This window comes from Centroberyx gerrardi, chromosome 23, assembly GCF_048128805.1.
Source record: "Centroberyx gerrardi isolate f3 chromosome 23, fCenGer3.hap1.cur.20231027, whole genome shotgun sequence".
Classification (NCBI taxonomy): domain Eukaryota; kingdom Metazoa; phylum Chordata; class Actinopteri; order Beryciformes; family Berycidae; genus Centroberyx; species Centroberyx gerrardi.
Window position 1 is genome coordinate 9,211,505 of NC_136019.1, and position 22,845 is coordinate 9,234,349.

At 40.5% G+C, this 22,845-nt stretch overlaps 5 protein-coding genes across 5 annotated transcripts in view; all 5 read left to right on the top strand.

Annotated features, from left to right (window-relative positions):
- The window catches only part of LOC139919385 (transmembrane protein 272-like), a 3,455-nt gene extending 2,017 nt beyond the window's left edge, over window positions 1–1,438 (top strand). The window contains exons 4-5 of the mRNA XM_071909120.2: window positions 1–176; window positions 720–1,438. The exon at window positions 1–176 is cut by the window's left edge and continues 28 nt beyond it. Coding sequence (XP_071765221.1) covers window positions 1–176; window positions 720–946 — 403 coding nt within the window. The 3' untranslated portion in view covers window positions 947–1,438. The remainder of the gene's footprint in view (window positions 177–719) is intronic.
- A 329-nt stretch (window positions 1,439–1,767) lies between these two features.
- On the top strand, window positions 1,768–3,552 carry LOC139919396 (cytidine deaminase). The gene is made up of 5 exons (XM_071909128.2): window positions 1,768–1,774; window positions 1,927–2,049; window positions 2,145–2,256; window positions 2,397–2,454; window positions 3,393–3,552. The coding sequence occupies exons 1-5, from the start codon at window positions 1,768–1,770 to the stop codon at window positions 3,504–3,506; spliced, it is 414 nt and encodes a 137-aa protein (XP_071765229.1). The 3' UTR covers window positions 3,507–3,552.
- A 403-nt stretch (window positions 3,553–3,955) lies between these two features.
- Window positions 3,956–6,577, top strand: fis1 (fission, mitochondrial 1). Its single transcript, XM_071909117.2, has 5 exons — window positions 3,956–4,018; window positions 4,586–4,718; window positions 5,063–5,139; window positions 5,445–5,550; window positions 5,724–6,577. The coding sequence occupies exons 1-5, from the start codon at window positions 3,974–3,976 to the stop codon at window positions 5,825–5,827; spliced, it is 465 nt and encodes a 154-aa protein (XP_071765218.1). The 5' UTR covers window positions 3,956–3,973; the 3' UTR covers window positions 5,828–6,577.
- Window positions 6,578–11,431: 4,854 nt separating this feature from the next.
- Window positions 11,432–14,372, top strand: cldn15a (claudin 15a). The gene is made up of 5 exons (XM_071909112.2): window positions 11,432–11,648; window positions 12,113–12,277; window positions 12,607–12,688; window positions 12,772–12,879; window positions 13,572–14,372. Exons 1-5 carry the CDS (start codon window positions 11,432–11,434, stop codon window positions 13,666–13,668), a joined length of 669 nt encoding a protein of 222 aa, XP_071765213.1. The 3' UTR covers window positions 13,669–14,372.
- A 698-nt stretch (window positions 14,373–15,070) lies between these two features.
- On the top strand, window positions 15,071–22,652 carry dnajc3b (DnaJ (Hsp40) homolog, subfamily C, member 3b). Its single transcript, XM_071909108.2, has 12 exons — window positions 15,071–15,563; window positions 16,535–16,645; window positions 17,062–17,186; window positions 17,361–17,435; window positions 18,080–18,223; window positions 18,459–18,640; window positions 18,864–18,983; window positions 19,398–19,503; window positions 19,982–20,102; window positions 20,438–20,570; window positions 20,906–21,054; window positions 21,357–22,652. The coding sequence occupies exons 1-12, from the start codon at window positions 15,479–15,481 to the stop codon at window positions 21,506–21,508; spliced, it is 1,503 nt and encodes a 500-aa protein (XP_071765209.1). The 5' UTR covers window positions 15,071–15,478; the 3' UTR covers window positions 21,509–22,652.
- Window positions 22,653–22,845: the final 193 nt, after the last annotated feature.

The following is a 22,845-nucleotide window of genomic DNA, read 5'->3' on the forward strand; positions in this document are numbered from 1 at the left end:
GCAGCCGAACATCCCCAGCTACCTGTTAGGACTGGCTCTGATGACCCTGATAATGGCATCATGGGTGATCCTCCCCTGTGAGAGCAGTGGGGCTCAGCCTCAGTCTCCCCCCGGCTGCCTCAAAGCCTCGCTGCAGGTTTTAGTGGCTCTGTGTTTCTTCACCTGGATCCTGGCTGGTGAGGAGCATGGGACTCGATAGATTATGGGCAAAGACATGGAAATATCAGAGAGATGACATTTGTTGGAGAAGCATATTTCAGGGTCAATGTTTGTTTTCATAATTTGCTTTTTTAAAGCCAAACTGTGGAAGTATGTAGCTCCTGTATCAAAGATTTGAAAGGTTTCATTCCAAAAATTGCCTCCTAAATTTCATCTGTCAATTCACAGATGATTCTATCCTCAAATCAAAAGGTCTTTACTTACTTAATACCAGCCATCATTTTGTTGGAGTAGTTGACAATGTTTTCAAATGTCTCCTTTTGGAATGAAACTCTTCAATTATGATATTGGAATTGCTCTGTCTTTGATTTGAACGATTGATAGCAGAAAATGAAAACAAATTACAGTCATTTTCAAAGGATAGTAGACAATGCAAGTCGTTCCTTGACTAAATGATAACACTTTTACAGCCTGAATCCTCTAGATTTTAAAGGTATTTAATAAAAGAATACATCACACTTTGCAGTATATAAGCTTTATGTTTTCCCCTGTAACTGCAGGTGATGTGTGGGTCTTCTCAGTCTATCAGCCCAACTACGACCCCACAGCTGCTGACGGTCTTTACTGTAACAAGACTCTCTACACATTTGCCTTCTGGAATGCAGTGTGGGAGACTCTGACAGTGGGAACCTTGCTGGCCAAGTGCTGCAAAGGCCTGCTGTGCTGCGTCCTGCTGCAGCGAACCCCCCCACCACCACCCAATGGAGACTTCAATAGGAATGTATGAGGCATGGGTGGAGCAGAAGTGATGATGTCTGTAGCATGATTATCCCTAAATAAAAATCACTGTAACATTTGTAAAATATTCCTTTAGGTGCTAAGAGTGTGGAACTCAATTGAGTTTATAGTGACCTTATGGTGTTTTTTTTATTTTTTTTTCTGTAAAGGATCTTTCTAAAATTGATCACAGGATTATTCTAGTTCTTTTTCATAAGGGATAACACACTAAATTTATTATATTTTTACTTCAGAGAGCAGGTCAAAGTTCTGTAAACCTTTTGTTGCATGACAGCCTATAGGATTTAGGTCTGATCATTCATTTAGATCTTTTTTTTTTTTTTTTTTCATTTATTGTTTCATAATGTGGGCATTGTGAAGCCCTTTGAGACTGTGAGGGCTACATTTGACTCGATCAAGCTATTTGCACTTATTTTATGTAATATTTCCATTGCTGTATTTTCCCGGATTTCTGAATAAAGCTATCTTATTGTGGTGTAAAGCTTTGTGGGGCTTTATTGGTAATATTGTAACTAGATCATCAATATACTGTATTGATTAAAAGATTGCGCAGTATGCCCCAAAAACTGGTTGATGACTCTTCATTCAACCAACCAATGACCTGAAGGTAAACAGTGCGCGTGCAGCTGTCCCCGGCCCGCTGTCCTCGCTCCTCTCCTCTCTCTAACGTGCACGGGAGCCATCAACAAACCTGGCAACGAATCATTAACAGGATTTCCGCAGACTCTCGTTTATTCCTTCAGTCCAGCAGCTGAAGGAGAATAGTCTAAGAGAACTGTTTACCAACACAGAGGAGAGTCTTCACATGCAATGACGGGTAAGTCCAGTCTCTCTCGCTCTTTCTCAAAAATCACTTTTGTTAAGACTAATAACAGTGTAAAATAACGATATGATTTGTCTGATCCTAAATAATTTCAAAATAAGCCAGGCTTGTTATTGTCACATCATGCTGATTTATTTAACCCACAGACCCAGATAAAGTCAAGGAGCTCGTGTCGAAGTGTCTGCAGGCACGAGACTTGGCATACTGCCCCTACAGCCGGTTCCCTGTCGGTGCTGCAATATTAACAGTAGATGGCGCTATAATTACAGGTAATAACAGGTTTCCTCCTTACTGCACCCATCACAAATAATGTAGTAGCCTACATCACCTGCAAATGTCCTGAGTGTTTGTGTGTGTGTTTCAGGTTGTAATGTGGAGAACGCCTCCTACGGTCTGACAGTGTGTGCAGAGCGGACCGCCGTCCAGAGGGCCGTGGTGGAGGGACACAGACTGTTCACTGCCATCGCTGTCACATGGTGAGACACTCAGCACCATAGATGTGGCATTAAATGCTTATCATACCACATATTCTTATGCATTCCTCTCCTTTCCTCTCCTCTTCTCTCCTGTCCTCTCCTCTTCTCTCTCTCCTCTCCTCTCCTCTCCTCCTCTGTAGTGATATCAAAGACCGTTTTGTCGGACCGTGTGGAGCTTGCCGACAGGTTCTTATGGAGGTGAGACTTAACTTTTTGACCAGTAAAGACAATCATTATCCTCTAGCCAACACAAGATACATAAGAGGAAAGCCTACTAGAGTGTCCTACTCAAGTAGAAGTACTGTTACTCTGCTGATATATTGCTTAAGTAGAAGTAGAAGCACTGGTGTAAAAATCTACTTAAGTAAAAGTAAAAAGTAGCTCATTGAAAATGTAGGCTACTCAGAGGAAAAGTTATGAGTTACTTTTTTAGAAAAGAGAATGTTGTTAGATGTGATCTTTCCCATGCAATTATCAAAGGATGAGAGGACAGATAGAGTTCAAACTAGATTCTTTTAATTGTAAAAATTACAAATTACAAAATAAAGTGCACAAAGTCAGATTGCTCCAGATTATGCTATATAAATGATTAAAAATGTAGCTAAGTACAGTTCTTCAGCAGAAACATACTAAAGTAAAAGTAAAATTACTGATTTTAAAAAATACTCAAAAAAGTACAAGTAGGCTACACAAAAATGTGGCTCAATTACAGTAATGTGAGTAAATGTAATTAGTTACTTCCACCCTTGTATAAGCCAATACAGTGACTCTCCCCTGTCAGGAGCGTTTTATGAATATTGGTACTGGCAATGACTGTGTGTACACCAGGAGCCACCTGTACAAGCCTGTTAAACTTTGATACCTCTATGGCATAACCCGCCACTGTAAAATGTTACAGCTTCCTCATGGGGTTGACTTGTTCTGTAAGATTTAATCATCATGTTAAGTCCCTTTTAAATCATGTTTCTGGCTAGTGTTTAATTCACAGAAACACAAATATTTACTTGGTTTCACAGCACACTCAGTAACTGCATTCTGCCCCGGTCCTTGTTGGGGTAAAAATGTGATGGACACTTTTGGAATGAATGACTCTACATTTCTGTATTATCTCCTTCTGTGTCACTTTCTCTCACCAGTTTGGATCAGACTGGATTGTATACTTGACCAAGCCGGATGGATCCTACAAAGAAACCAGCCTCAGTGAACTGTTGCCTCTTGCCTTTTCCCCAGCTCACCTTGCAAAGGACTGATGAAGCCGCAGTATTGAACAGTAGCCTATTCCTTTGACATCTTTTTGTCGCTGAACAGATCTGTGCATTTTCCCCTTTTGCATTTCACTGTTAACTAGGCCAGTAGTTTTACTTTTGGAAATGGAAATTCACTTTCTTAGTGCATCTCACATGTAGCAGATAATACTGTATTAAATATACAAATTCAGTACCAAACCGTGTGTTAATAAACAATGTTTTATATTTTGACGTGTGTGATACTTTTTGTTGTTGTTTGTATTCTTCTTCTCCTTCTTCTTCTTAGTGGTAGTCGGCTAGTAGTAGTAGTAGTAGTAGTAGTATCAGTATAAGTATTAATATTAGTAGTGTTAGTAGGCCTATAGCTACTGCTCGGCTTTACCAGAGAGATCTAAAGATGACGCACACATCTAAACAAACAGTAATGTCACGTGATAAAGTGGGCGGTTCCAAGATCTGTTTCCGGAAACATGGAGGCTGTCGTGAGTGATGTGGTAGCCCCTGAGGATCTTTTAGTAAGTTTTCACGGTATTAATTGTATTAATTGTTTTACCTTATGGATATATTTACCTATGAATGGTACACTGAGGTTCTTGGTCACCTCGCTCACTCGATAAATAGTAGTGAAATGCGACGTGTCGAAGGTACTGTGTGGCTAACGGTAGCTAACTGACAGTAAAACGTCACATTCTGCTCTCTAATGTTGATGTAAACAAACTAGTCCCAGTGCAACCCTAGTTAACGCTGACAAAACTATATCTGGCTTATGCTAATAGCAGACGATTCATGATGTACATATATGAATGTGTTAGATATATTTACATTAGGAGCTAGACAAGCCTGGTCGCTCCTTTGCCAGGAAAGACGTTGCAGTCAGTTGACCATGACTCATACTAGTAGTGCAACACCTGCCAGCCAACACACAGGTTAGATCTTTAAATGTAAGCTAATCAAGGGATTTCTGTGTTTTAAAGGCCTTTGTCCGCATAGTTTATCTAATGAAATGTACATTCCCATCTGTATAATTTATGTGTGATGTGTGTTGGTGATGTAGATAAGCCATTTTCTCCTCTGCGTGACAGAAATTTGAGAAGAAATACAATGCTGAGCTGGTGAAGGGCGCCGTTTCCAAAGAAACTAAGTTTGAATACGCGTGGTGTCTGATCAGGAGCAAGTACTCCGGCGATATCAAGAAGGGAATTGCGCTGCTGGAGGGTGAGTTCATGAATAAAATACACGTTTAGATTTGTAAATATTACACTATCATACCTGACATTTCTGTGATATGATGATGATGTTAATTTTTTAGATGGTTTCTTCTTGCCTTCTGGGTGTTGTTCAGAAGGACAGGAATAAATAAAGTTGGAATAGGCCCTAACTGTTACTATACAGATATTGGCATGCATGTAACATTAAGCTTGTCCTGGATTTCAGACAGGACAAGTATGTCCTGTGACATGGCAGCTTCACTGGTTGCAGAGAGATAATTTCTATAACATATCGGCTTATATGTTTTCAAATTTCACGGTATGAACTAACTTTTTTTTTTTCCTTGGTAGAGCTGGTTCAGAAAGGAGCAAAGGACGACTCTCGAGACTACTTATTCTACCTGGCAGTGGCCAACTACAGACTCAAAGTGAGTCTTGTTCCTAAAGTCATTACATTATTTGCATTGTCTTCAGTGTAGTTTTTTCTAACTACATTCATTTTTATGTTTTGTTTTGTTTTGTTTTGTTTGTGGAGCTTTACAAAGTCATTTTAGTTGCTGTGTTGAACATTACAATGTACAATGTAAACACAGAGTAAGCTATTTGATTTTTTGTAATTTAATTTTCTTCTCTTCCCTCTGTTTCTTTTGAATTTCTCTCTCTCTCTCTCTCTCTCTCTCTCTCTCTCTCTCTCTCTCTCTCTCTCTCTCTCTCTCTCTCTTTCCCTCTCCAGGAGTATGAGAAAGCCCTGAAGTACATCCGGACTCTGCTGAAGAACGAGCCGGGGAACAAGCAGGCCTTGGAGCTGGAGAAGCTCATCGACAAAGCTTTGAAGAAAGGTGAGGGAAAAGGGTTACACACAAATAAACTTCAGCTTAAAGTTGAGTTTTAACAATATAAGTTGCTTTTCGCTTTGGTCACCTTGTTAGTAGAATCTGATCTGGTTATTTGACCTAATAAACCCATGACCCAAATAAATTCAGAATACTGAAGTTCACCTGTTGTCATCTAGATGGCTTGGTTGGCATGGCGATCGTCGGGGGGATCGGTCTGGGTGTGGCCGGATTAGCGGGCCTCATTGGATTGGCGGTGTCGAAGGGAGCGGCGAAATCCTAACATGGAGATGGGAGGGTCTTCATGTTGCTGACCACAAATATCCAAGAAGGACTGACACACTGACCCCTCCCCTTCATAACAAATTAAAACATTGTGGAGAAGGCTGGAAGGGATTCTCTTTTTTGGCTTCACCCATATTGTCAATGGAATAATAACATTTTTGATTTGGGATTTAATGTATTTACAACTTCAACACATTAAAGGGTTTGAAAAATGCCAGTGAATAACCTGTTTTCACATTTTAACAGGGTGGTGATTTTCCATACATATGACATTACTTAACGTATACATAAGATGTATATTCATACAACATAGCATGGCACTTTCTCATTATTCATCATTCTATTCATGTAAATAAATTAGATTAGATGAGGCGCAGCTCAATTACATGTAATTTCTCGGGTATCATGCACCTCAGCATAAACCTCCTAAGTTGGCATCTAAGCATTTGGATTTTGTAAAAAAAAAAAAACGAAGATCTTTATAAAAGTGCAATTTTGTTTCAATTACTGTTGTCTGTTTCGTTATTTTTGAAATGAAGACATGGAATGTTAAAGAAAGTGTTGCTAGTGTAGAGGGAAGTATAGTGCGATAGTTCACAATGCCAAAAAAAGCGCTAACATGATTTGTTTGTGGTAGAGTTTGCTTAACGTTAAGCTAGCTGTGACTCCCCCATGAAGTTTATAGGAGACTGTAAGCCCGGCTGCTGCTTCGGAGTACAGCAGCTTTGTGAAGGCCATGAAGATAGAGCATTTAATTTTGGACATTAGGTTTGTTTTCATTCGTTCTGATCATAACAACTTTTAGTTATGGGTGGCAATGCACTTGTTGGAAATATATACCTTTTGTCACATAAAATGCTTTTCTTTACATCTTACCTCTGCTGTGTTTTCCAACTCGTTGAATAAAATGATTTTGAACTGACAAAAAGTGTTGGGCTCCCAGGAAATTATTATTGAGCTGTTGAATGAGTGACAGCTGCCGGTGTTTGAGTATCACATGCGCACTGATGTCTTGTTGTGGTTTGAACCGCTGTGAATGACCAGGAAATTACCTCCTGGTGTGATTTTCCATTTGTCCGTTGGTGCATAAGACACCTGCGGCCGATCCATCAAAGTCGTTTTTATAAGGATCTCCTATTGATCGAGCAAAGTCCAGTTTACAATTCCAACCTTGCCCAATCTCACCGTTGTTTTTCGTCTCTCCACATTTATAGACTGACTATATTAGATGTGCATTACGTTTTGCTGCATATATGACTGCATTATGATCATAGTTATTATATGTAGATGTCTCTTGGGTTTATGTTTGAGTCGTTTTCAAGATGTGACCATATACGCGTGAGCAGAAAACGTGCCTGACCTAGTTCATTCGCTGCCGACCGGCCTCATATCTTGACCCCCAGGGAGATTTGAGTCCCTGGCACGGTTTTACAACAGGAAGGGTCATGGTGGCTATCAGTTGTGTGTGGCGTTATCAGCCTCTTGGGATGTTACTCATTAACCGGCCTGACAGGACCGAAACTCCCCAGGGACAGATCACTGAAGACAACAATCCTCTTCGGTGTGAATGAGGCGGTCGAGTGGATCAAACCAGTAGGGAAAACCAGACATCTTGATGGGAAAACATCCCCAAAAAACACAAGTCTAATACATCCGAACAGAAGAGACCAACTCTCACACACAATTAAAAACGCACATTAACAACAGGATTCATCCAAGCCAGTATAATTCAAGATCAGCTTCAGTGGATTCTAGTTACAAGGGCCAATGTTCATCGACGATCCATTGGCTTACACACATGCTTTAAAGGAATTTGTCTGTCATCACTACAAGGAAAGGGAAAAAAAAGTGTTTGGGAACAGGGTGTATTGGTTAAATTACATCCTGTATCCATTCTAGCACACAATGATCTGAAATTCTTGTGTAATCCACGTCAAACAGCAGAACAATAGTTTATTGTCCATCACTTTATATCACTGCAGTGTGACACTGTGAGGCAGTAAATACTCTCAGGGACGAGATTTTTATACACAGTCACTTCATTAAACTCTAATTAGGATTACCAATATTCCTTCCTTCCCTCGATTATTTCTTTCTTTCTTGTGTTGTACTGATCACTTTCCTATCTATTTAGGCCCTAAATACGTCATTAGGGAAAGAATTACAGGAGCCTACTCCTTTTTATGATCAAATCATAAACACCAGGCTGAACCTAGATTGTTCATTGGCCACAGACATAAACATAATAATCCTGTAGAAAATACTAACACTAGCAAGGGCTTCATTTTGTGCAATTAAGGACAATATAGACAGATTTTGCAAACACACAAAAGACCATAAAGAGGGCGACTTCCAGCAGAGTCCAAATTCTCATTTCATGTTTTGCATACATGTGTGATACTCATTTATTTTTCATTAAAACATGATATAGTTTTAGCTCTACAGATCCTATGCAATCAAGTTCATTAAAAAGCAGGTCAGTTACATTTATAATGCGTGATGACAACAGCTAACAGGATATAACAGGATGTGGAAAGTGTGAATAGTGTGAGCGGTGTTCTCTGTTATGTGCTGATTTTGAGTTTTTGTGACGTTTGAAAAAAAAAAAGGCTGAAATAGGGGAGACAGCAATTTCTCCGCCTTATTCTGTATTTTAAGCATCTTTTCACACATTTGTAACACATCCGCATATCTCTAGGTATACATGGCCTTGAAATACAGCCTCATACTTAGGAAAATTTTCACATAATCAGAATCTGCTCATTACTATGTGATATGCGTGAGATTATGAGTATCTTGAACAAATGAATTCTTCACAGCATAATTGTTCACACTACATATATTTTGTATTAACTTCTGATCACTAATGTGTCAATCAAGATATCAAATTCAGGGCTACATCTTTGTAACTTTCCTAGAACAAATTGTATAAAACACAGTTCCCCTCTCAGGTGTTTTTAATAATTAGTTGCAACGTGGAAAAAAATCCTCTCAATTTCCTTTCAAAATCTGCACTTTTTCAATGTAGGCCTGGAATATTAGACGACTCTAAATCAAGTGAGAATTGTTCACACCAATTGCTCCATTTTTCCCCAATAGATTTTCATATTGCATTCAACCATTCAACCTGAACCTGTAACATGAATTCAATGTGCTTATCTATACATCCCATCTCTACCATGGTGTGTGTCTGTCCTCACCGCACGTGTGTCCCACTTCCACTGTGGTGAGTTATTGCTGGAAAACACATGAAAAAGTTATAGAGGAGTCAGGTGTCACTTAAAAGAATCACATAAAGTTTTGTTTTTGCAGTAAAAGCCACTGTGACATTAGCATCTAATAACACAAACACACCAGCAACCCGTGCTGCGGCCGAGCGAGCAGTAAAAATGGGCTTTGGCAAACAGCTTGGCCATAAAATGAGACATTTATGGTGGGGCAGAATCCATGTTTCAGAGGAACTCAGGTGGAGGCGGGAGAGGCAGGGCAACAAGTTTATACTTCTGTCTGAGTCTGGATTTTCCTCTTTGCTTTAATAAACAGGCATTAAAGGGAAGGTCCACCCTCTAAATAATACCTTAAATATGATCCCTGTGACCATTCAATCAATATTTGTGACCATGAACAACTTAATCCCAACGTTAGACACAACAAAACCAAGACTCTGATAGCATCAAGAGACACACTGGTTTGTTTCATTGACAAGGAGAAGCTTTAATGTAGGAATGAACATTTTATAATAACAGTTATGAGCAGAAAATCCACCCATATCTCTGAAAAATCACCCCAGGTGCTGTCACCATAATGTGTCCATACTGTCATATAATATTCATTGAAAGGATTCATTTCCAACCCAGTTTGGGTGAAGCTAAATTTACAAAATGGAACAATTTTAAAGGTCTCACAACAAAATCTTCTAGGGGTCCGGGTACAAAAAAACAAACAAAAACAAAAAACACAAGGACAAAAATCAGCGTACTTGAATCAAACTCAATCATTATCAATGAAGAACCTCTAGAAAGGTTCACTTGTCAGTATTTGTTTCTAGCATTGGGAGAGACAAATCTATACTGAACTGACCTTTAAGAGGAGGACTTCCACTGTATCGTTTTCAGATGTACTCTATTTATAAATCCATCCAGATCTGCAGCCCAAATAATCACTTTACGATTGAGATGAAGAATTTGGTCATTCCTCTGTAAATTGTTTATTTGATCAGCGATTAGAGGAGTAAAGAAAAGGAGGGTAGTTACACCAACAGTATCTGGATACTATCTCTGATTTCATTTCAAAATGCAAAACCTCACCTCAGTCTCTGAGCAGAATTGAAAAGTTTATTTCCAGACTGCTATATAGCTACTTTGAATGAAATCATCATGTAAAGTTCATCATTCAATACCTGTAAAATATAAAGAATCTTGACTTGAGTTACTTGCTATTCTATTCTTTACTTGATGATTTGTAAGAGTAGTTGTCACTTTTTTTTTTGACCTAGTTGTGTCTTTGTGGTTTATCGTCTGCACTGTGGATCTGCGTTAGGACCCTCCTCTAGACCTTTACACTAATGAGTTTGCTCATTTACAAGTCTCCTAACCCCCATACTTCAGGTTAAGTATTACCCTAATAATATGAGTTTGGCTGACTCTTCATGCCCCACTTCTCGCAGTGCTGACCCAGGTCTCCAGGAGATTATTAAGACATGTAAACAGGAGAGACATACTGTAAGATGAACTGGGTAACTGGGCCATTCCTTATACACTTGTAATTTGCTTTTACTTGTGACTTTTGGTCTTTGCAATTAAACCAAATGCATGCTAGTCCGTATCCAAAATTGTCATTACAAAATGTTATCAGATGGTTGCAGTGACAATAAGTGAAAGCAAATGATTGTGACCTTGTGTCATGTGGCCTTGAGATATTCATAACCTAAACAATAAAACTAACAAGGGGCAGTCGGCTCGATGTTCCACTGTGTGTCATCCCAATTCAATACATGTGATATTTTAGGTAAAAAGATACAATTACCTAAAATTTGGAAAAAGCACCATATAAAAATATACAGTTTAAAAACTTTTCAGAAATAGTAACTGATGTTAAACTGTTTATCAGATTGTATCATTCGTTAAAATCTGATTGTCTTTGTGATGAAATGTGTTTTAAAAGGGAATAATGGGTCGAATATGTCTAACGAACATACAGCAGACGAACACATTTCAGTGTGATTAAGAGCAAGAGATGACCATTGGACTCTCAGCCAGCCGATAAACACCTGTTCAGTTTCAGGGGTGTAAAATGCAAAAGGAAGATAGAGTGTGTGTGCGTGTGTGTGTGTGTGTGTGTGTGTGTGTGTGAGAGAGAGTGTGAAGGGGTGGAGAGAAGAAAGCAAGTGATATAAATCATTTAGCATATCTGTTGAACTGAACACATATCTCATTGGCAGACCAGACACCACACACTCAGACACTCATTGACTTTCACATTAGATCTGAATCAGATACATTGGCTTTTACAGCACGTGTTTCGTTGAAGTATCAGAAAAAAAAGATCTGGCAGAAAGGACTTCTTTACTCAGAGAGGCTCGCTCCAGGACCGAGGGGGAATCATGGATCCTATTGTGGAAGTAGTGGCTCTGCTGCTGGGGTTTTTAGGTTGGGTGATGGTGGGGGTAGCCTTGCCAAACCGCTACTGGAAGACCTCCACCGTGGACGGGAACGTCATCACCACCTCCACCATCTATGAGAACTTATGGATGTCCTGCGCCACAGACTCAACTGGTGTACACAACTGCAGGGAGTTCCCATCTCTGCTCGCCTTGCATGGTATGTTGACCCTACAATGAAAAAAAACCATAAAATCAATGTGATAATAATGATGGAACACAATAAACTGTATTGATAATATAAAATTTGAATAATAGCTGAAAACAAATGGCCAACAGTTTAATATCATCATATAATTTAGGTCTTTTCTTAATTTTTTATCCATAAAACAGCAATGATCCTATCAGTTTAACTCAAGCATCTATTATACTTTGAAGACTAATTATATTACATATTTTACATAAGTGATTATGCAACACACAGCACCTGTTAAAGGAAGATTTCACAATTTTTATGGGCCCTTTGACACTCTAAAGAACAAGTTCTGCTTTTTGTGCTAAACATTTGAACATGAAAACATCCTTCTTTAAAACTATAATCTCATGACTCGTGAATGCAGATGTTGAGTCTCTGGACTGTGAATCAGGCGGCTGTGTTGGTTTACTTTACAACGCTGTGTCCAGGTTACATCCAGGCGTCTCGTGCCTTGATGGTCGCCTCCATAGTTTTCGGTAGCGTCGGCCTCGTGGCGGCGCTGGTGGGCATGCAGTGCTCCAAAGCTGGAGGGGAAAACTACGTCCTCAAAGGGAGGATTGCTGGTACTGGCGGAGTCTTTTTCATACTTCAAGGTAACAGAATATAATATAATAAGAATCGATCAATATCATCTATTTGGGAAGTGATTTTTTAAGGAATAAGGCAAAAATATGGACAGAGTGTATATCCCATGTAGGGTTTCTGATTGGCTCATAATGAAACTTTACAATCCTATTATACTGTCCAATAAATAAATAAAGGAACTGTTCCAAAATACAATAAATCAATCCTCTAAGAACTTCCTGGTGGCTTTCTATAGGACTTTTTATCCTCTGTGTATCTATGTGACAGCTTCCCTACTGCTTTTCAATGATTTATTGGTTTATTGTTTATTCCTCTTTTTATCAAAAAAAAAAAAAAGGCCTGTGCACGATGATCTCTGTGTCCTGGTACGCCTTCAACATCACCCAGGATTTCTACGACCCTTTCTTTCCCGGGACAAAGTAAGTGAAGGGAAAACAAACAAGTGACAAAGGACAAAGTTTGACAGCAGCGTTACTTGACCGCCCTCTGCTGTGCGTCGCAGGTATGAAATAGGAGAGGGACTGTACATCGGCTGGTGCTCCGCGGTCCTGGCCATCGCTGGAGGATCCTGTCTGACCTGTTCCTGCAAAATGGGCACACAGGAAAAATAGTGAGTCTCCCTCTCTCTCTCTCTTGCACACTTTTGTAGAGAGGTGAGGAGTATTTCTTAGCAGCTAGTACAGTTTGGAGTTAGGCTACTAATATGGAGGTCCATACCTGCCAAAAATATAATATATCCCAAAAATAATTTAATTAATAAGCATTTAAAAGTTGTCAGATAAATCAATAAATAAATAAATATATGTTCAAGTAATAAATGTACATGGAAACTTGAGTATTTCCATTTTAGGTAACTTACTGCTTTCACTCCATTACATTTTAGTGAAGTGAATATCCCACTTTTACCACTTTTACCTTTTACCTTCCTTTTTACTCTAGTACTGCACATTCAACACAGGCACTTGAAATAATTTAAATGCAAAAAAATTGATTATTTCATAAAACTTCTCAATTTCAAACCAGTTATGTTTCAGAGAAACAATCTGAGGAAGCACTGGACCAACCCCTTAAATTTAATCTACAAAGTGATCAAACACCTCCTGGCGCTGAGATTAAAGGACTTAATACTGAACATACTTGCTTTTGAAAACATTTAGATCAAATATTTTCATTTAAATAGATTTTTGAGTGGATGTCTTTTACTTTTTGCAGAGTGGGCATGTAGGTAAACAATTTGGCCTGTTCTGCCACCAGTGGTTTTGCATAATCATCTTTTCCTCTTGTACCCCTCCTCTTCCTCAGCCCTTTGCCTTATCAACCCAGAGGAACTGCGTATTCTGGAGTGGCACCAACAAGAAGCGTGGCCGCCAGTACTTACGGCCGGAATGCCTACGTTTGAGACGGGTACGAAACTGGGGCCTTGGATAGCAAAAAATGTCAGATTTCTTACAAATGCCTGGGGTAAATTGGATGAATTCATCAGCTGGATGCATTTAACATGTTCTGGTATTCAGTTTTTACACTTCTGATGGAACTTTTTGTCCGGTAAAAGGTGGATGGGGCTCAAGGCCCGCCATGTCTGCACTGATGGAAGTAACATAACACTGTATATAATCACATCCTCACAATGTGGAGTCTGTACAAAGGATCTAATCAGAAATCTGCTGCCTGGTAGACATACACTGAATGTACAAAATATTAGACACACTTTCATGAAGAACACTGATGAGGTGAATCCAGGTAAAAGCCATTAGCTCTTTATTGATTTTTTATTACATCTATACCAATCACAAAGGAGGAGATGTAGATAAAGAGAAGAAGACGAGTTACAGAAGGATTTTTAAGCTTTGAGACAACTGAGATGTGAGAAGGGGCTGCAACTCCATATCTGGAAGATGTTTCTAATATTTTGTACATTCAGTGAATGTTAGTGTTGAATTTGTAATTTGCACAAGTCTAGGCTACTCATCACCAGCCACTGCACAAACACATGCTTGATTTTATTCTATTTGTTTCCTAATGATGTTAGCACTAAATATGTTGACAATCACTTAAATCAAATAATTTGATGGTCTGCTGGTATACATACTTCTAAACATTTGAAAGGGGAAGGTCAAAGTGTGATGATCCAAATTTTTGTGAACATGTATGTGTTGTACAGTTATACAGTTATAGGTTGTACAGTTATAGGCCTAGTTATCGTATAGTCATAAAGAATTTTGGCGGTATTTGTGTTTGTTTTTTTACAATTGCTCACAATAAAATGTATTATGCAAAATAGTATCTCAGTTTGTCATTTTAGTAAATAATTCAATTCAATTCAATATTTAATACAGTGAGAATTAATAACAAAAATCGGGTCATGTCAAATGGTTTGAGCTAAAAGAAAATACAGATTTCATTTTGATGTGTTTATCAGTTAAACATGTTATATTGGTTAAACAGAGACACTGATAAAGTAATGTTTTAGTGAAAATAGTCATCTGCGTGGTGAGTATATGAACAATTGACTAGTAAAGCCGGTTCTAGGCTACTTAATCTCCATTATCTACACTGAACCCACAACAAAGAGTGTTACACTACTGTAAAACCTCCGTGCTTACACTACGATTAATCACCCGTACTCCCAGGCGGTGTTTTTTGGGAATGACATGCTGGCCCATGCATGGTTATAATATGGGAGTGTCACCTGTTTTGCGAGTTAAAATAGTTTCTCCAATGAGAGCGGCCCACGTTTCTAGGCGAACGCGGATATGCGCTGCGTGGACCAACCACCGCAATGTAGGGCAGAGAGGGAGGAGCGGACGGACCGAGACACACAGGGAAGTTTAGTTTACAGAGCGTACAGTCATCAGCTGTTGAACTTATTCACAATCATGTCACGTACAGGTATCTAGAGCGATGTTTTAAAGTCAACTAAAGTCCAACGCATCCCCCGTTTAGAGAGAAATTGCGCCGCAAAACCGCGAGGATTTTGGGAAGGAACTTTTCTGCGGCGTTTCACATTTCCACCCGGAACACTTTCAGGCTAGGACCGTAAATATACCAATCGTAGCTCCACATCCACAGAGGCTTTGGCAGTGGGGGAAACGATGAGGAATTAATGAAGAATATTACAGCTTCAATGACACAAAACGGTCTTTTCACAAGGATAATTGCAGAAACGTGAAGTTGGCCGATATAGGCGACAAGTGCGACTTATTGTAGCGATGGAGCCGAGTCGGCGGAAAGGAGTCAGCGGTGTCCTGTTTTCCCTGTCACTGCTGTGTGTCATCCTAGACCTCCAGCTGGATGGTAAGACTATCCTCTGTATTCAACATCTAATGAACAACTGAAAAGCTGTCAAACATAAAGCTAACTTGTTTTAAGTTGTAAGTTACAAGCAGGAAGTCTTCAAAAAGCTACTTTAAAATTGCCACGGGAGGTTACCTAGCCAACATTTATGCCCCGCCCCTCCCTGAAGGTACACAAAATAAAAGCTACTGCAACCTTATTGAAGTATGATATACAGTAGTAGCATTAGCACTTTACTTTGAACCCCACTCTAGCTAGCCTGTGGGACTCTACTCTGAGGCCAAGGTTGCTCTACTGACTTTGTTTATGTTTTGGTTTATCGGATTTAAGACTTTTTTTTCACTCACAAACTGGCGGAATTGGATATTGATATAGGAAATGGTAGCTTGTGACAGCTGCTTATGAATTTTAAATGTATGTATAAACTGTAAATGGGTGTAACTACTTGAGTTTGTATTATCAGTAAAGGCTGGAGCCAGATGGGTCTGTATACTGAGTTACAGAGGGATCTGAATATTGTAAAGACATTAAATTAGCTACTCTAACTCATTCTTTGAAAGTCTGTGTGTTCATACCCACAGTTAACTCAGTTAACAGTTAAATCCAACATCACATCTCACAAATTCTCCATTCTCCAAATTGTCCTTTTTCACTCACTGTAATTGCTTTAAAAATCCCTCCTACTCTCTTCTTAGCTCTCATTTTACTTCTTTTCCTAGCCCTTCTCTGTTATGTTCATTGTCAGGAGCTTTGCTGATCTAGGAATTGCAGCTCATTCTACTGTTGCACTCAACTTGCTCTTCTCCAGATGCCTAAAATGTAAACACCCTAATACAAGTTGACTGTGCACAGTTTGCACATACAGACTGACTAAACTAAGCCGCAACATGGTCTGCTTCCGTCCTTTTGTAGCCAGCCCTTTGTCAGTTGATGTATTTCTAGCGAGGTTCAAGCACCGTTTTATGTTTCAGGTGTCTTAGGGGCGACCCATGTGGAGATCGAGCACCACTTGGAGATGGGCCGCAAACTTTTGGCGGCCGGTCAACTGGCTGAAGCCCTGTCCCACTACCACTCTGCTGTGGGTAAGGTTACACACACACACACACACACACACACACTGGCCATTGGTTGATTTTCAGTCTGTACTTCTGCTCTAATGCATGTCCTTTTCTCCCATGCGTACTGCAGAAATCATTCTTTCAGTCTTTATTCTTCACAGTGTACAACGTGGAGGAAGTGGAGGAAGTGGAGGAAATGTTTAGTGATTCATTTGACACCTGACATTCATTTTTGTCTATTTCTCTCAAGCATATCTCCTTTCTTCATCTCTAAAACTTCCTCATCCAGATGCAACAGATGCATTCTGATCCCCTCAGCCATAAAATATGACAATAAGCATGTTAATATCAGGACATTAGTAGTTTGAAGTCTGTATTTCTATTGTACACTTTGACTTTAAAGAGAAATTCAGTTTACAGTATCCTTTGACATCTTCCAGAGGGGGACTCTAAGAACTACCTGACCTACTACAAGAGGGCTGCGGTGTTCCTGGCCATGGGAAAGTCCAAGTCCGCCCTGCCAGACCTGACCAAGGCCATCCAGCTCAAGCCTGACTTCCTGGCTGTAAGTTCCACATGACCACTTTCAGAAACCTTGCATTTGTTTGCCGAAGAATATAGTATTCTGTTTCCTTATTTTGTTTGTCCATGTGTTTATCACTTTTCTCTCTGTCTCTTGGGCTCTCTTTCCATCTCTCTCCCTCTCCCATCCCATCTCTCCATTTCCCTGTATATGCAGGCCAGGTTGCAGAGAGGAAATATCCTCTTAAAGCAGGGCAACACTCAAGAGGCCAGAGAGGACTTTGAAGCAGTGGTGAGTTTAATGAGATGAACATATTGTGATATATATTGATATCGAGAAAAATCCTTATGATTATCATGATATTGATTTCAACCATATCGCCCAGCCCTATATTGTCGTTTATCGTCTTTAAGTGGAATCATATGGTGATTTTTGGGATATCGTGACACACAATTCTGCTGTCTAAATTGACGATAAGAAGCACATTTTATTTAAAAACCCTGACAAAAATAGGTATGAAACATTTCAAGGAATATTATTTGAAAATTTCAGTTTTGTTTGACAATCACACCTAGCATTACCATTCATTTGATTATTTAACGTGATTTTGCATACATGAGCTATATTGAGATATCGAAAAAAAACCTTATGATTATCGTGACATTGATTTCAACCCAGCCCTACTTGTATATGGACCAAGATCATTTGTTATTACTATATTTTATAGATTGGTGAAACTAGAGATGAATAGGAGCATACTGTGTAAACAAGTAATAATCAAATACCTACACAGGGAGTAAACATGGCTTTCTGGGAAGCTAGTAGTGTTTCTATTACACATGCATCGTAAAATAAACAGCAAGTATGACTAATGCATGTTGCTAAAGGAGGGATTCTTTCTAAAACTTAACCTGTTGTTTTTGTCCCTTCTTCAGCTGCAGCGCTCCCCAGACCAGGAGGAGGCGCAGGACCAGCTGATGAGGGCGAACGAGCTGGAGGAGCTGCAGGAGGAGGCCCACGGCGCGCACCATCGAGGGGACTACAGCACCACCATCACCGTGCTGGAGCGAGTCATAGAGGTACACATCAGCTCTGCCGTAGGGCCTACTGACAGGGCCTGGTGGTGGAGGTTAGGTTTGCTCCACTGTAGAGCCCTGGGGGCAGGGTGTGGCTTTGGAAGCAGAGATTTGCTTGTCAAAGTGAACATTTTGTCTCTGGTTTTGAGCCTAAATATGGAGCTAGGACTTAATGATCCTGGGCATGCAGCCTGTGTGTGTCTATACATTCTTAATAAACGTCGCCATCTTTCTGCAGATCTCCCCCTGGGACCCTGAGTCACGGGAGCTTCGCGCAGAATGTTATATCCGACTGGGGGATCCACAGAAGGCCATCCAGGACCTTACCCCAACCACAAGACTACGCAACGACAACCGCGCCGCCTTCCTGAAGCTCAGCATGCTGCACTACAGCCTCGGAGAACACCACGACTCTCTCAAGTGAGCTGGCTTACTGGGATAAACAAACTACCCCCAGTTGCTTGGCAAAGTCATGCAAATTAAGCTGATTTACATCTTGAGGGCAGTCTCGGTGTTCAGAATTTGTTTTATGTTGTTGATTTTGGAATTCTTTGTGCTGGGGCAGTTGTTGCTCAGTCTAAATGTACTTCTCTCCCTTCCTCCCTTCTTCCATCCCTCCATCTATCCATCCTTCTCTGTGCAGTCACATCCGAGAGTGTCTGAAGCTGGACCAGGATGACAAGGAGTGTTTCAGCCACTACAAGCAGGTGAAGAAGCTCAGCAAGCAGCTGGACTCAGCAGAGGAGCTCATCCAGGAGGACAGGTCAGTACCGCTGCGAAGTCTGTGGCTCCTGTGGCATTTACCCACATGTCCTGTGGCATGTGGTGCACTTTTCCTTCATACATTAAGATCCTCCTGTGACAACTCGCATATTATGTTTGTACATATATTTACAAGATTTGGGCCTCAAAATATGATATGGGCCTGTTTGAAAATTAAAATTTGGGCCACTTAGAATCCTTTTGATATAACATGGCAGACACTAGTGCAGCCTCAAAAGTGAAAACAACCCTTGGGGCGTCCTGGTGAATCTATGGGTTAAGGTGCTTACCTTTAAAACGTTCAATTCAAATAGTATTTCGTGTTCAGCTACCATATTACCCAGCTCTGGCATTGGCACGTATATGTTCTGGATTAACTGCAATCATTTGCTGTATTTTGACTCTCTACAATCAGGTATCAGGAGGCCATTGATAAGTATGAATCAGTAATGAAGACGGAGCCTACGGTCCCGTACTACACCAACCTGGCCAAGGAGAGGATCTGCTTCTGCCTTGTCAAGGTGAGGGGAGTGATAAAAAATTGGTTGTATATCTGCAGCTCTGGAGTGGGACATCTAGCTAAGTAATGGGCAATTGGTGGCTCAATTATTGCTCACATGTAATGGTTCTGAAATTATTTATTAGGCTGTTAACAGCCTACTCTGTCATAAATGGTGAAAGACACACTGTATTTGTAATACAGAAGATGTGAAACTGCCAGATATTGGGAATCTTTTGGTACCATACGTATGAATACTGTCCCTGCATTAAATAGCTATTCAGTTAGTTAAAGGTTTATTGCACCATATGAGCTGACGATTTTCAAAATAGTGCAGGACACTCAACTACAGGTCTAAATCTAGGTGGTTAATATGGTTAATAATGGGTTAAATTGTTACCTATATCAACAATAATGGGTTTTCAGGTTTTCTGCCTGCTGATACTAAGGACGTTGTTTTTCTCCCATGCGTTCTCGTCCCTCTGTTTTGCCCATCCCAGATCAAGAGCGCTCACGAGGCGATAGATGTGTGTTCAGAGGCGCACCAGAGAGACCCCCGCAACGCCAACGTCCTGCGAGACCGAGCCGAGGCTTACATCCTCAACCAGGACTATGAGAAAGGTACTAGTGCTCACCCTGCTGAACTGGGCCGCGTTTCCCAAAAGCATTTTCATGTTAAAATCGTCTTAAGCCCTATTTGGAAAGCATTACTTTAACAGGAGGAGGTGAGGCAATAGTTGTAGGTGGAAATATGCTTGAAAGAATAACATATATATGGGCAGGTATTGTCCCGGTACAAGTCAGAGCAGAAGTGCGCTAAACATACATTTTCTAGATCAGCAATAAATTATAGCTAAGGACACAAAAAGTTAGTCCAAGTGATGAATTGTTAGAAGTTCATTGATTTTTTTTAATTTTTAACTCCTATAATCTCTGTTGCACTTCACCCTCTGCAGCGGTGGAGGACTACCAAGAAGCGAGAGAGTTTGACGCCGACAGCAACGAGATTAGAGAAGGGCTGGACCGGGCGCAGAAGCTGCTCAAAATCTCTCGCAAGAGGGACTACTATAAGATCCTCGGTGTCAACAGGTAACCATTTCCACTGTTAACATCTAACAAAAGGCAAAAAAAAAATCCTAGCATAGCATAAATAAAATCCTACACCTATCTCAGAAGTAATAATGATGTGTATTTACTTCCTCTGGACTGATATCAAACTCCCGTTCCATCCCATAAGGTTTATTCCCAAAACTGTACGCTCACTCGCTCCCCTTCATAGATTCAATACAGTTAACTGAGCATTAGATAACAACCTGCAGATTAAATCCTGCACATTGACTCAGATCTGTAAAGGTAAAGTGAGAGAGTGCTCCTGGACTTGAACACACCTACTTACTCCCTCCAACTTGTGCTGTTCCCCTCAGGAGCGCCAACAAGCAGGAGATCATCAAGGCGTACAGGAAGCTGGCGCAGCAGTGGCACCCAGACAACTTCCAGTCTGAGGCGGACAAGAAGGAGGCAGAGAAGAAGTTTATCGACATTGCGTCGGCTAAAGAGGTCCTCACCGACCCAGGTCTGCAGCTCAGTCGGTTATACACCTGATAACTAGTGCATTTACATTTTAGAGTTTCTCCAGTCTTTCTTGAAAAAGAGATCAAAATCCCCCCCAAAATATCTCTGTATACAGTATGAAGTGGTGGAACCATTGTGAAGAGTGTCAGTATATATGCAGTATGTTTCAATGAGAGGGATATGGGAAACTGAAGAAAATATATGGGAATTTACAGGAATACACATGATATGCAAATGCGGAGAGCAGTGATTCGGCTTTAACTGGCTTATTCTGTTCCCCCGTCCTTCCGTTCCTCTTTCCAGAAATGAGGCAGAAGTTCGACGCGGGCGAGGATCCTCTGGACCCGGAGAGCCAGCAGGGCGGGGGCGGCGGGCAGGGCGGACACGGCTGGCCTTTCCACTTCAACCCCTTCGAGTCCGGCGGCAACTTCCACTTCAAGTTCCACTACAACTAGAGAGCGGGACTTTAGGAACACCAGGGGACGGGGGGGGGGGACTGTTTTTTTCTGGGACGGATGATCGGAGGACGGGAGGAACTTCTGTGAGTCTCCTCAAAGCTTGTGCTTCAGCTTGGATGTGTACGAGTTTTGTGGGTTAATTTTAACCTTGATGATTTGACTTTTTATTGCGATGTCTGTGCAGCGGTGGCTTGAGCTGTACAGAGGGGGGAAAAACCTGACTTTTTTTTACCACAGAAACAATGGAACTTACAACGGTTACTGTTGGATTCATTTGTCGCCGTGGTTACTAAGACTGCAAAATGAAGTCCTGCATCAATGCTTCAGTCCTTCGGAATGGCAAGGTGGTGGTTGAAAGCAGTCGTTTTGGCGCATTTTCTGTTGTTGTTTTTTTGGGATGTCTGGTCTTACTCCTTATTTCTTTCTTTGTGCCATTCTTTGACCTTTTACCAAGGGACTCCTTTTTAATGCAGTAGCTCTTTCTGTTTGGTTTGAAAATTACATAGGAGGGTTGTCGGTGTGTTGTCAGTTGGTTTCTGCTCGCAGTATTCTTTAAAGTGGGAATCCTAAAATGGAAATGACATGTTTTCTTGTGCTCACTCTACATTTGTGACAACTATGTAAAACTCTCTCTATGCTAGAGAACTAACTCTGATCTGTGATGACATCTAGAGACTTTCATGAGCTTCTCCATTAACGTTAAATAGGAGAGAGACTTTAGGAGACTGACACACTACATGATTGTCTCGTGAGATGTGCCCATTTTCTGATACCAGAACCTTTTAGCACTATGAAATGAAACTCGTGGGTGTGGAGGTTTTGAAATTCTATGAATCTCAAGTCACTGTAGCCACTCCTGGATGTTTTGTTTGATTTTGTTACAAATTACTCTTGGTTCCCTGGCTTCTAGTCTTCAAAGACATGTTCGTTTTCAGGAGTATTTAGTGAGCCGGCTGTCTAATTGGAATAATGTGTGAATTCTGTATTTGGGTGCATTTTCCCTTTAATGATTAATCGGATGAGAGCAGACAGAGTTGAAGAATATTTTTGTGGGCAAATATTACATTTTCAATAGGTTATATTTCCAACTGCAAAAAACTGAAGACTTGGTTAACACTCCCAATACAAAACAGTTAACTGAAAAAAACTTGAAGTTGTAGTACTGTCATCTTTCCCTTGTCACTTGTTTCAAAGCCTGTCTTTGAAAACTTGCACTTTTCTCCTTTGTTTGAAGAACCACTCCACTTTTGTTCCGCTCCTGAAATGTTACTGAGGGTGTTCCCTAGCTTTTTAAAACCTTCCCAAGGACTCTCCACAAACCAAGTGTCACTTTA